Source organism: Pecten maximus, chromosome 1 (genome assembly GCF_902652985.1).
Source record: "Pecten maximus chromosome 1, xPecMax1.1, whole genome shotgun sequence".
NCBI lineage: Eukaryota > Metazoa > Mollusca > Bivalvia > Pectinida > Pectinidae > Pecten > Pecten maximus.
In genome coordinates this window covers 51,055,966-51,069,984 of record NC_047015.1, presented here as the reverse complement: position 1 = coordinate 51,069,984, position 14,019 = coordinate 51,055,966, and the positions used below count along the sequence as shown (strand labels likewise).

General features: G+C 36.4%; 1 protein-coding gene across 2 annotated transcripts in view; it reads left to right on the top strand.

Moving 5' to 3' along the window:
* The first annotated feature begins 2,203 nt into the window (after positions 1 to 2,203).
* The window catches only part of LOC117337258 (CMT1A duplicated region transcript 1 protein-like), a 42,188-nt gene continuing 30,372 nt past the window's right edge, over positions 2,204 to 14,019 (top strand). Inside the window, exons 1-2 of one of the 2 annotated variants that reach the window (XM_033898160.1) lie at positions 2,204 to 2,448; positions 7,749 to 8,400. In XM_033898160.1, the coding sequence (XP_033754051.1) occupies positions 7,815 to 8,400 (586 nt within the window). In that variant the 5' untranslated portion in view covers positions 2,204 to 2,448; positions 7,749 to 7,814. Of the gene's footprint in view, positions 2,508 to 7,748; positions 8,401 to 14,019 lie in introns of both variants that reach the window. The other variant, XM_033898153.1, reaches the window with a different exon arrangement.

Here is a 14,019-nt window from a genome sequence, read left to right as displayed (position 1 = left end):
TACCCTTTTTTCCTTAATATGTACATGTACTTACGATTAAAAGTGTCGTCTTCATATGCTTTCTCTCCTTGCAAGCAAATTTCTATTTCTCCCTATATTGTAGTTATAAACTATACGGTACTAGTGTTCATGAAATATACACAATGTCAATTTTCATTTTGTACATGTAACAGCTTTAATTTCATGATAGCTGTAATATGACCATAAAGCAAAAAGGTACATAAAAATATGTATGAATGTTATCTTTTTTTAACTGGAATTAAAACAATACCTTACCTGGTGCAATACGGATTACCATGACCTAAATCCGCTATATTTTTAGTTTATAGATAAGATGCTTATAGATGATCTACCATTAAATATTAGTCTCGTAAGCTATCTTTATTCTAGAATATCGATAAGATCGGACTTTCCCCCTCAGAATTTACCAGGTGTTTTGTCAATATAAAGCAATTAGTTAACTAGTTAAATACGTGTAATTATGGTCACGTGTGTGTTGTTACCCAGTGGATTCCTACACAGCTGTCTAGGCTCTGGAGTATCACCTACAGAAATGATTAAAAAGCCCCTGTTATTATTATTTCCTTTATTTCCCAAAAATATGAAGAGTTACAGAAATAAAGAACAATACACGTACATCTCAGCCAACATTGAAAGAAAATGCATACAAGTCAACATACGCATTCACGTGCCAAAAATATGTCAACACCTGTCATTTTCCCGCTTTATATTTCACGCATTTTCATCTTTTTTCTGTGATTTTTTCCTGATTTTATTTTTCAAAGATTTGTTCAAAAATATTCAAATTTGTATATGATAGACTAAGCTTCCAACGATTATAGAACGACAAGGGAGGGGAGGATTGGAGTAAGCTTTGATCTCGCTTGTACAGCAGCAAGATGGACAAGTCTGGAATTCAGCATGAATCCCAAAATCACCGTCGGATACATGGGATGATGTTAGAAGACTTCGGACACAGTCGGGAACAGGAATGGCGTAAAGTCAGGGATTATCTAGGACAGTTTGTCATCGAGGAAATGGAGAGGATATGTTGGAGTGGAAATACCTTGTTAGGAAATTAATTTGCATATATGTAATTTGTTACATCCGGGTTTTACCACGTATATAAGGTTATTTATATACATTGTGATTTATTCAATCGAAAATGAACGGAAATATATTCTTGGAATAGGATTTCATATTTAGCTTTCCTTCATACTGTGTATTTGGCAATTTTAAGGTGAGTGAACATTACTTGTCAATGATATTGATACAAAACGTTTTGAAAAAAAATGCAGGTGCCATGCACCACTGCAGTAGTTAATGCATGTAAGGATCTGCTATTAATTGACGTACAGAAATACACCGAATGTGTAATTAATTAAAACGCCACCTGATAATGAAAAGAGGGACCAAAAGTTGTTGAGACGGTGTAAATGTTAAATTCTGTACAGACAAGTTCTGAAGATCAATCAAAATCTTTTTAACTGAAGCATTTAATTACTTATTAAGAACTGACGCACATGTTTAAATTATATCAAGATAAGCTTTGTCACTGGCTTGAGTTTGAATCTGCAAGACCACATGCGTCTGCTTCTGGTTAGTATTTATAGAAAAAAAATATTATAGCTCCTACTCTTGGTATAGGGACCAATATTTCCCCCCATAAATACTAACCAGAAGCAGACGTCTGTGGCAAGACGTATACGCTTTACATAGCACTGACTTTTGTTAAATTGTTCAAGCATAGTTACCCCGATCTTGCTTGGCAGTTATCTACTGTTCTAATTTCTGTCAGGTAAATCACATGACGTAAAAAATTAGTTAAAAAAAGATTCCTCTAATCTAATTAAGAAAAAATATATTTGAAAATTCAAAGTGCAACTTGACATCTAAAACTTCCATGTACATTATATCGTTTACTTTTATTACGTCAAGCTAACAACACTTTATCAATTTACATGTATGAATGTCTACGTATTTGTTTTTTAATTTATTTCTCTGTGCTTATGTTTATAATTGAAAATCAATTAGAAAAATACAGATATATTGATTAGTAAGAAATATAAATGAGATTATCGAGTTAACTGGACAAACAAAACAAAATACAACAACTGACATTGGCGACAACTACGAAACTATCGACCAACTGCGCTACGCATGGCTCAGTATGCGACATAAACAAGCGTTGTCACCTTGGGGACGTCATCATTGACAGGTAGTTGCACCGGTATGGCTGATATTTACACCTCGTAATGACTGCGTTACAAACCAATCATGTAAGGCGAAGGCTGCTGGCGGGACCCACCACCACACAGCTCATCTTCACGGAACTCTAAAGGGCGAGATGTCTGTGAGATACAAAATCGATACTTGATTGACAGGCAGTCCTAAGGTCTGAAATGACTTGAAACTTGGCAGTATTGCAGTATTTGTAAAGCAGTTAAGGTGTGTTTAGTATGTATCTTACGCATTTGTGCCAGTGTGATTATTTCTTTCACTGTCAGGTGAGTATATTTTTAAAGAAAAAATGTGAGAGTCATATATGTGAGTTACTTTTATTATGTGAGTCATTCAAAAGAAATATTGTCATTGGACTGTTTTGTTGACAATATATTGATAAGGTACCTTGCTATCTTCATTTATTATTTATTCAGTAACGGGATGTAGAACAGTTAATTGGAAGTAGTACTTAATTTTTACAACAATTAGTATCATTCATCGATTCTGGAACTTTATGAAATATTAATATAAGTAGAAACATGAAAGTAATACATTTGTTTTGATGTGTAGAGGTGTGTACATGTATATACATTGTAATATTGGCTGATTGGACCTACTTTAAACTGGAAATAAATAAATAAAATGTTGAAAAGTCTAGGGCATTTTAACATGCTATTAATATTCTGGTTTGTGTAGAGATTTTTGTTTACACACCTGGTATAGATTAGATATATACAAGCACAGAATGGTACCAGGTAAACATTTTAAATCAGGAAAAATACTCTTGGTGTTTAAAAGTTTAAATTATAATGGTGTTCCAGAGATTTTAAATATATCAACTATCAACTCATCAGACTTAAATGCTATTGCATGCAAAATTTTCAAGGATATATAGATTCTAAAAAGTTTATTTTATAAAAAAAGAAAAAGAAAAAAAAAGATGAACCAGGTATTAGCCGAGGGATGAAAGTGAAAGACAGTTTGTAGATGAACAGAGAAGTATTTGAGGGATAAGTTATATATAGAGGTGTGAAAATAAAGGTGACTACTGAAGGATGAGGGTGGGGAGAGTGTATATTTGTAGATGGGGGTTGGGAGGGTGTATATTTGTAGATGGTGGTGGGGAGAGTATATATCTGTAGATGGTGGTGGGAAGGGTTTAAATTTGTAGATGGGGTGTGTAGGGTGTATATTTGTAGATTGGTGGTGGGGAGGGTTGTATATTTGTAGATGGTGGTGGGGAGGGTGTATATTTGTAGATTGGGGTGGGGAGGGTTGTATATCTGTAGATGGTGGTGGGGAGGGTGTATATTTGTAGATGGTGGTGGGGAGGGTATATATTTGTAGATGGGGTGGGGAGGGTGTATATTTGTAGATGGGGTGGGGAGGGTGTATATTTCTAGATGGTGGTGGAGAGGGTGTATATTTGTAGATGGTGGTGGGGAGGTTGTATATTTGTAGATGGTGGTTGGGGAGGGTATATATTTGTAGATGGGTGGGAGGGTGTATATTTGTAGATTGGGTGGGGAGGGTTGATAATTGTAGATGGTGGTGGGGAGGGTGTATATTTGTAGATGGTGGTGGGGAGGGTGTATATTTGTAGATTGGGTGGGGAGGGTTGTATATTTGTAGATGGTGATGGGGAGGTGTATATTTGTAGATGGTGGTGGGAAGGGTATATATTTGTAGATGAGGGTGGGGAGGGTGTTTATTGCTGATGGGGGTGAGGAGGGTGTATATTTGTAGATGGTGGTGGAGAGGGTGTATATTTGTAGATTGGGGTGGGTGGATGCATATTTGTAGATGGGGGTGGGGAGGATGCATATTTGTAGATGGTGGTGGGGAGGATGCATATTTGTAGATGGTGGTGGGGAGGATGCATATTTGTAGATCGGGGTGGGGAGGATGCATATTTGTAGATCGGGTTGGGGAGGATGCATATTTGTAGATGGGGGTGGGGAGGGTGTATATTTGTAGATGGTGTTTGGGAGGGTGTATATTTGTAGATGGGGGTGGGGAGGGTGTATATTTGTAGATGGGGGTGCAGGAGGGTGTATATTTGTAGATGGTGGTTGGGAGGGTGTATATTTGTAGATGGTGGTTGGGAGGATGCATATTTGTAGATGGGGTGGGGAGGATGCATATTTGTAGATGGGGGTGGGGAGGGTGTATATTTGTAGATGGGGGTGGGGAGGGTGTATATTTTTAGATAGGGGTGGGGAGGGTGTATATTTGTGGATGGGGGTGGGGAGGATGCATATTTGTAGATGGGGGTGGGGAGGGTGTATATTTGTAGATGGGGGTGGGGAGGATGCATATTTGTAGATGGGGGTGGGGAGGGTGTATATTTGTAGATGGGGTTGGGGAGGATGCATATTTGTAGATAATGGTGGGGAGCATGTATTTTTGTAGATGGGGCCAAGGAGTGTGTATATTTGTAGAAGGGGCCTGAGGAAACAACTGTATGTATAATTTAGATGGGGGTGTGGAAGATGCATATTTGTAGTTGAGGCTTGGTGTACATGTGTACTTTTGAAAATGAGGGTAGGAGGGTGTTTGTAGATATAGGGCAGAGGAAGTTGTTTAAAATATATGAAGTACCCAACTTGATAATTCTACAATTTAGCTTTAAAATTGAATATAAACAATGATCGCTTTGTCATTCAATTAATTACCTGTAAAGATATTGAAAGTGGAACCGATTCAAATCACTTAATTAAAATCCAGTAACATTCCCGTATTGATTTAGAATTTTAGAAAGATGATCCCCGTCATTTTCATATATAAATATTAATTGTCTGTTTCAGATAAGAGAAAGGTGACGACTTTTATTAGTGACTTATCACAGAAATTCCTGGAGTGTTATTTAGGCCATGGTCGAAGTTTGTCAGCAAATTCCTCACACCAGCATGTCGAGCCTGAGTGATGGGGTCATGAAGCACCCGAACAATAAGGTGGAGCTCTTTGAGTTCAACATCGGACAGGCATTGCACATGCGATGTGTAAACACCAAAAAGGCATGCGGACAATGTGAATCATGTCAGCTAAACACAAAACTAAAAGAGGCAAAAGGATGGTTGGAAAAAATCGGAGACCATTCCAAAAAACGTTTTATGTTAGGTTTAATGCGACGGTTTCAAAGTGTGGATCTGTTGCAGCAGATGGTGACGTTGTTGCAGCCATTACTGTATAAAGATTTTACGTATGCCAGAAGTCGAACAGCTCCAAGTCTGGCGACAGATTCAGCGTCTTTAAGTTCGGACCGTGCCGTCCCATCCAAAGATGTTGAAGCATTTATCTTGACGACATGGAATTGGTTTCAGAAGGCCAACTATTGGTCAAAAGCAAACTATGCAATATCTTTGCTACAACTTTGCGACAGCCACCTGCTCCATATCCTGGGGACCCAAGCGCGAACCCTCCTTGTGTCGGAAGAGAGAGCAGCTTCATTTGCAGCAGGTATGTACAATGTTTTCTTTCATCAGTTTATATACATATATATTTACCATTGTATGGCACTGCCACTATATAACCCTACCAATTCAGTTGCGAGTTCACCAGCCTATGAACTGCCAACAGGAAGTGATCTCTGCTACTGGTAAGCGCGGGAAATTAGAATTTGAAAATTTCAAAACAAAAATCGCATGACAAATAAAAAAATCGCAGATGGTAAATATAAGAATTGAACGGCTTTCAGTTGGCATTCATAGTCAATATGAATGCCATCTGAAAGCCGTTCAATGCTTAAATGAATTGAACCTCATAATTTTTTGATACTTCATGGACAAGTACAAATAAAAAATTGTCCTGAAGATGTCTCATATTTTAAAGGGAATTTAGTCGGCCATTAATCAAAAGAACCTCATGTTATACAGTCAAACCTGCATTAAAGGCCACCTAGGTATTTATAGCAATACCTTGTCCATAAAGCCATATATACTGAAACGAAAAAGAAACGCAACATGGAAAATTGTGATTGATTTTGTATTAAATATACATATCTGTATAAAAATCGCGGAAATAAACATGCACCCTGCCTAACACCCATACCAATCTTCAAAATCACCCAAGTGTGACTAGAGACCTATGCACTTCCGGCGCGGTAAAAACATCAAAAACCGTGCCTGTACAAACATATGCGTTCTTTTTTCATTCAAACCAGTATCAATTCATCACTAACATTGAGCCACATCATCGCCAATACTTTTGCAAACAATAATTCCTTTTACAATTATGCCACGGTTATCAAAGGTTGATAGAGGACGTGCTATAGCGATGCTTCTGGCAGGGAACACGCAACTTCACGTCGCTCGACAATTCAGAGTTCACAAATCGACTATTAGTCGATTAGTTTCACGTCTTAACGCAACAGGAAGAGTCGATGACCAGCCGAGATCAGGACGTCCACGCGTAACGTCGCGACGTCAAGACCGGGTTCTTAGGTTGGCACACCTGCGTAACAGGAGATTAACGGCCGCTGAAACGGCAAGGAATACGATTGGTAATCATAACCGTCGAATTCATCCCCAAACAGTGATCAACAGACTGCGTGAGGCTAATTTGCGTGCAAGGCGACAGTACGTTGGTTTACCACTAACACCGCAACGTCGAGCACGTCGTATGCAATGGGCAACGGCACATATGCCCAGACGTTTTCCTATGAGACGTTGGAGGTCTATGCTCTTCACCGATGAATCTCGATTCACGTTATTTCGAGCAGATGGCCGTCAACGTGTGTACCGGCGTCGAGGCGAACGTTTTGCTGACGCCTGTGTTTTGGAACACGACCGATTTGGGGGTGGATCAGTTATGGTTTGGGCGGGAATCTCCCATGGTTTGAAGACGCCTTTGGTGATAGTCAATGGGAATTTAACGGCCGTACGCTATCGGGATGAGATCCTTAGGCCCCATGTTGTGCCGTTTGTTAGGCAGCATCATCTAACCTTTCAGCAAGATAACGCGAGACCACACGTTGCAAGAGTCTGTAGAGACTTTCTTGCGACACAGAACATTGTTCCTATAGATTGGCCTCCATATAGCCCCGACCTGTCCCCAATCGAGCATTTGTGGGATGAATTAGACAGAAGAATTCGAAATCGCCGTAACCCCCCAAATACCCTCCCTCCGTTCGCAAATGATGCACTCGTCCAAGAATGGAATAACATTCCAATACGGAAAGTCAATGCCCTGATGAACTCAATGTGTGGAAGATGCATATTTGTAGTTGAGGCTTGGTGTACATGTGTACTTTTGAAAATGAGGGTAGGAGGGTGTTTGTAGATATAGGGCAGAGGAAGTTGTTTAAAATATATGAAGTACCCAACTTGATAATTCTACAATTTAGCTTTAAAATTGAATATAAACAATGATCGCTTTGTCATTCAATTAATTACCTGTAAAGATATTGAAAGTGGAACCGATTCAAATCACTTAATTAAAATCCAGTAACATTCCCGTATTGATTTAGAATTTTAGAAAGATGATCCCTGTCATTTTCATATATAAATATTAATTGTCTGTTTCAGATAAGAGAAAAGTGACGACTTTTATTAGTGACTTATCACAGAAATTCCTGGAGTGTTATTTAGGCCATGGTCGAAGTTTGTCAGCAAATTCCTCACACCAGCATGTCGAGCCTGAGTGATGGGGTCATGAAGCACCCGAACAATAAGGTGGAGCTCTTTGAGTTCAACATCGGACAGGCATTGCACATGCGATGTGTAAACACGAAAAAGGCATGCGGACAATGTGAATCATGTCAGCTAAACACAAAACTAAAAGAGGCAAAAGGATGGTTGGAAAAAATCGGAGACCATTCCAAAAAACGTTTCATGTTAGGTTTAATGCGACGGTTTCAAAGTGTGGATCTGTTGCAGCAGATGGTGACGTTGTTGCAGCCGTTACTGTATAAAGACTTTACGTATGCTAGAAGTCGAACAGCTCCAAGTCTGGCGACAGATTCGGCGTCTTTAAGTTCGGACCGTGCCGTCCCATCCAAAGATGTCGAAGCATTTATCTTGACGACATGGAATTGGTTTCAGAAGGCCAACTATTGGTCAAAAGCAAACTATGCAATATCTTTGCTACAACTTTGCGACAGCCACCTGCTCCATATCCTGGGGACCCAAGCGCGAACCCTCCTTGTGTCGGAAGAGAGAGCAGCTTCATTTGCAGCAGGTATGTACAATGTTTTCTTTTCATCAGTTTATATATATGAATTGAACCTCATAATTTTTTGATACTTCATGGACAAGTACAAATAAAAAATTGTCCTGAAGATGTCTCATATTTTAAGGGGAATTTAGTCGGCCATTAATCAAAAGAACCTTAAATGTTATACAGTCAAACCTGCATTAAAGGCCACCTAGGTATTTATAGCAAAACCTTGTCCATAAAGGCCATATATTTATATAATACAAATCTGTGAAAAATGTTCACCTTTATACAGCAAAAACCTGTCCAAAAAGACTAACTTTATGTAGCACAAGCCAATAAAAAAAGACCACCCATAACAACAAAAACTTGTTTATAAAGGCCACCTGTTTATAGCCAAAAACCTGTCTATAAAGGCCATCTGGCTTTTTTCCCATTGTAACACAGTTGTAATAAATGAACCTCTGTTCCCTTGAGTGACCTTTATAGACAGGTTTCAAGGATCATTTTGGAGGGGGTCATGGGGCCATTTGGCCCACAGTTTTCCTGAATGACCCACATGATTCAGAAAAATCCTTTAAATGTCTATAAATGGCCCATAAATTATATTACAGATAGTTCTTTATCTTGAAAATGACCCATCCTTTTGGAAACCAAAAATAATCCCTGGTTTGATTGTACAAACCGAAATTAGCTATATATGGATACGGATATCATATTCCTAAAAAAAACCTGTTGTAATGAATACAAGTACTTAAAATGGCAACAAGATACTTACATGGTATATATTTTGTACCTATACAGGTAATTATAAACTTCACCTTCAGATCTGAACCCGATCTTATAGTGGAAGACCATGCCAGCAACCTCCTGTCTAAATCTAACCTCCACAAATCTGTTTACGTTGAGGGAATAACCTTTGTAGACTTAATGGGAAATATTCCAATGTTATTGAGAGCCGATCATGAGCTTAATATCGCTGTTTTTTTTTTTATACTGCTTAATGTTTTAAAGGATTTTTGAAATAATTAATCAGTTATATACATTAAAATGTAGGTGTCTTTCACTCGATCATAATTGCATGGTCATTATGAAATGTTATATATTTATCTCATTAGAACATGTTATATGTTATTTTAGATTTTTTTACTAGGTCTTGTTATAGATGAATAGGTTGTGACAAAAACTTAAAATTAAAATGGTATTAACTGTTAATACCAGCTCTTTAAATTGGATTTATACCTCACACTCATTTCACCTCACCAAGCCATAAATTGCGATGTAAAAATCTTCATAATAAAAGAGTCCTCTGGGTGAACTAGTCGAAGATTGCTTTAAAATCCGTAGGTATCATTTCATCAGGTTTTTGAATAAAATCTTCAAGGCAATTATGCGTAATTAAAAACTTTGTATAGCAATTTGAGTCATTTAAGATGTTTCAAGCTATTATCTATCTAATTGTATGCCCATAATTTTAGAAAATATTCCTATTTTGACAGTTTTAAAACTCTGCATAGGTCCTCTGTGAAAAAAAGATTACTGCACAGAGGGAAAATTTCAATTCATTACTTATATCATTTATGGTGATGACATAAATGAGATATATGTAAAAGAAAATCTTTTTGAAATTAAAAATGACAAGATCGATTGATTACCAATTTAATTTAATTAGAATGAATTAAACAGCACCTTTAGTTAATCCCTAAGATATTTTTTATCGTTCCAATTTTTGACCCTCCGGCTTTCATAGAAACAGTTGTTTTTTTTCTGATTGAATTTGCGAGAATAATCTCAAAGTTCACAAAACAATTGAGTTTTAGGCTGGAGCAGGTATCCTAGGGTGTAAGAAATGTACCTGTACTGGCCCCCATTGCATGATACGTATGAAAGAGGCAACTAAATTTGGGATCTTATCATTTATCCCCTTAAAAAACAAAACTTTTTTCTTCTTAATGTCTCCCTTGACACTGCCTCACTTTGGAAATTTCTGAGTGAGGATGGTTATGGGTTCTGGCCGAGACAAATTGAAGTCCTTTATATTTCTATTTGCGGCCATTTGATTGACATTTAATATTAACATTGACTGTAAGGACTAAGTTGCCTACTTTCAATATAAAGTGACCATGTGAGGTGTAATGCTAAATTATCAAGGTGTGATATTTCGTTATGACAGCACTATAAATGTATCCGATAGTGGCCTAATCCTCATAATTCATGTAGACTTCCACAACGGTACTGAAATCATTACCTCTATACTTCTTAAGTTCTTTCCTGTCTGGTGGCAGGGTGATTTAAGATGGTGAATTGGTGTGAAAATTCTCCTTGTTGCAAATTCACATAGGTGTATATTGTATATTTGGTATTACCTACATAGACCTATCATACTTATGTTTGAGTACTCTATATATTTGTATGGGTATACTGTCCATATACTACATGTTTGACCATTGTACATATTTGTTTGAATAATTAATATTGATTCAATAACTTTTAAATTTAGTGTCCAGAACTGTAGAACACCATATCTAGATAGAAAATATACTTTCAGTATCTTTAATATAGTTCTGTTGGACAAGTTTAATTTCAAAAGTACGGAACCAAAGTTGAAACATAGTGGTCCAATATTTAACTGAACTGTAGTACACATATTTTAAAACTTCCAAATGAAAAGAGATAAAAAATACTGGAAAATATGGACCAATGCCTAAAGATCTGGCAAGTTCTTACCAAGTTTTTGGACCATTGGGTCTGGATTTTTTCTTGCCCTGCACATCCCCCCCCCCCCCCCCCCCCCCCCCCACCCCCCCACACACACACACAAAAGCTTGAAAAAAAAAAAAAAATAGGAAAAGAAAAAAAAAACAGGCTTGGTTGGGGATTAAGGAGAGGTGAGGTCAGATACACTAGTAAATGTCATAGATCTATTTATATCTTCACAATACAGTTTAATAAAATGAATATTGAAGATTTTGGTTTGGTTGGGGGGGGGGTGTTACGTTTTATGAAGGTATAACAAGTTTCATTTTGGTAGGGGGTACATTTCTTAACATGCTGAGAACAATTAAAGTATTAACATTTTTGATGTCATAAAGAAAATATTAAAATTAAAAATTACATTTGACTTACATAGTACCTATATAAATATGCTGGAAACACTTTATTAAATCTTGAACATATTTTGCTGAATACCATTAGCTAGAAATTCTGTTGTCGGATTCGACTTTTGTCTCAACTCATTGTTGGGTAAAAATATCAGTTAAGTCTGCATAACGTTGTAAAAAGACTATTGTAAGCTTTATCTGGGAATTTGTGATACTACATAAGTTTTACAAAAGTTAAAAAGATAAAAATATAATCTTTGGTCTCCAACCTATGAACATATATTCTCAAGATTTCAAAGATAATATATTTTTGTTCACACATCATGCTTGAACAATTGCATTAATATATATACTTTGTGGAAACTCATATAATATATTCTAAAGGAATGCATAAACATGTATAAACATTTAGAAAGATTATATATAATTACTTACCAGGTAAAAATCTTGAATAAATTGTTACATATATATCCGTCGACCATTACTGATGGAATATTCAACGCTGCACTTTAACTCTAAAAATACCATATTTAACTTAATAAACAATACAAAACACATTGAAAGATGTCTTCTTAAAAACATTTCCAACCATTTGAATCATGATATTGGTGACAATAGTAGATGTTGGTGCTCTGTATAATTATAGCAAAAACGGTGTGTCCATCTGACTGCCTGCCTTCAAGATTATCTCTGAATTCAAAGACAAAATTTCTTAAATTTCACACTGTCAAGGTCATTGTTACTAAAAATAGAACTTTGGAATGTGCTTTTACAAATACATCATCGGAGGAAGGTCGGGTGGCATAGTGTTAACACACTTTCCGTTCACGTAGGTGGCCATGCAGGGTTTGATTCCCCTATCGCACGTGAAAAGGTTAGGGGTCACCTGCACGGCTACGTGGGTTTTCCCCGGGTACTTCGGTTTACTCCCACAGTAAGACCCCTCTTGCACTTCTATCGGAACCAACAAGCGTGATTAATATAACTTGTTTCCCAATTGTTGTAAAATGTATAAAAACATCTTTAACTACATCACATAAGGTCATTATAGAAGGCCAAACTTTCGGAGACGTGATCATTACCCATTACTCCTAAATCCAAAATGGTGACTTTTATCTAGGCCTTGTGCTTAATATCGGGAAATTTACAGAGGAACCTTCGTTGACCTGCCAGTTTTCTAGTTTGCTCCACAGTTAATTTGGATTTTTAAAAAATATTTTATTATAAAACTGACATTCTTTACCTTATAGGAATGGTTACCATGAGAAACATTATAAGTTCTATTGTAGTAGAACATTTATTCATCATCTCCAAACACCATGAGAAAAATAAATCTGATTTATGATTCATTTTTATTACAAGTGTAACAATCTAATTTGATATTTTGTAGCTTACCTTTGAGAATAGGCTTGAAAAGGGCATTCAAAACATGTATTTCTATATTCTTTATGGATTTTCTTACCGATCTAAAATACCGGATTCTGTTGTAATCAATATCTCTCTTCCTTATCAAAGGAAAATATCGGCTTGTAACTCGGAATGGGAAAATAATGAAACATGAAAACATAGCTATTATGTGGGCGATTTCTTTGAAGTGCTAATTTCTTCGGTTGCATATTATGATGCAAATGGATTTTCGTTTTGTTTCTTGTGTTTTTCTGGACTGCGTATTGTTCTACATTGAATCGCTACCCAGATATTTATATAATCTCATCAAAGACAGGCCGGAAGGTCACATATCCAGAGAAGATAATTTATAGGAATCATTGATGCAGATTGGTAGAGAATTTTTTTAGGTCAATCTACATCCTCCATTATTTTCAAAAACTTGCAGCTGTTTCAAATTCTTTTGTGACAAGTTGATATATGATAGCCGTATAAATGTGTTATATTTTACAGATGTTAAAATCAACCTTTGCATTTTTTCATGTAAACAAGTTTTTCTTTTTCAAGTCTATTGATTTATAAATATATCACAGAGACCAGTCATCATAAATTGATTCTGGAGACCCAAACAATCAGTCGTTGATGATGAATTGTACAGGTAGTTGTTATACAGGTTTGGTACCATATATAATTATAAAGCAAAAAAAAACTTTGGACCATTACAAAGCTGTTGTTATAGACAAGTGGTTGTCATAGCAGGTTGACAAGTTTAGATGTTTGTATCTTAAATGGAGCAGCTCTTCGAGGAAAAAATACCCAGACATTAGGTACAGGTAAATTAAATACTGTAATTCAATTTTAAAATTAACAAAATGTCAATAAAAGATTGATTATACACCAACTCAGACCTGTAAAGGTAAACATCTACAATTTCAATGATGATACCTGATAAGTACATTTACCTGGTAGATGAAATCCATGTAAATGTCAGGTCCTCAAAATGATAACTGGGGTAATGCAGATGAAACAACATGTTAGAGTCTTTATGCAATATTCATTATATAATTACAAATATTCATGTACCTTTTTGTGTTAAGAAAGAAAAATTGAACAATTTTAGAGAACTTTTGAAATATGGGTATGTAATTAAGCAGCA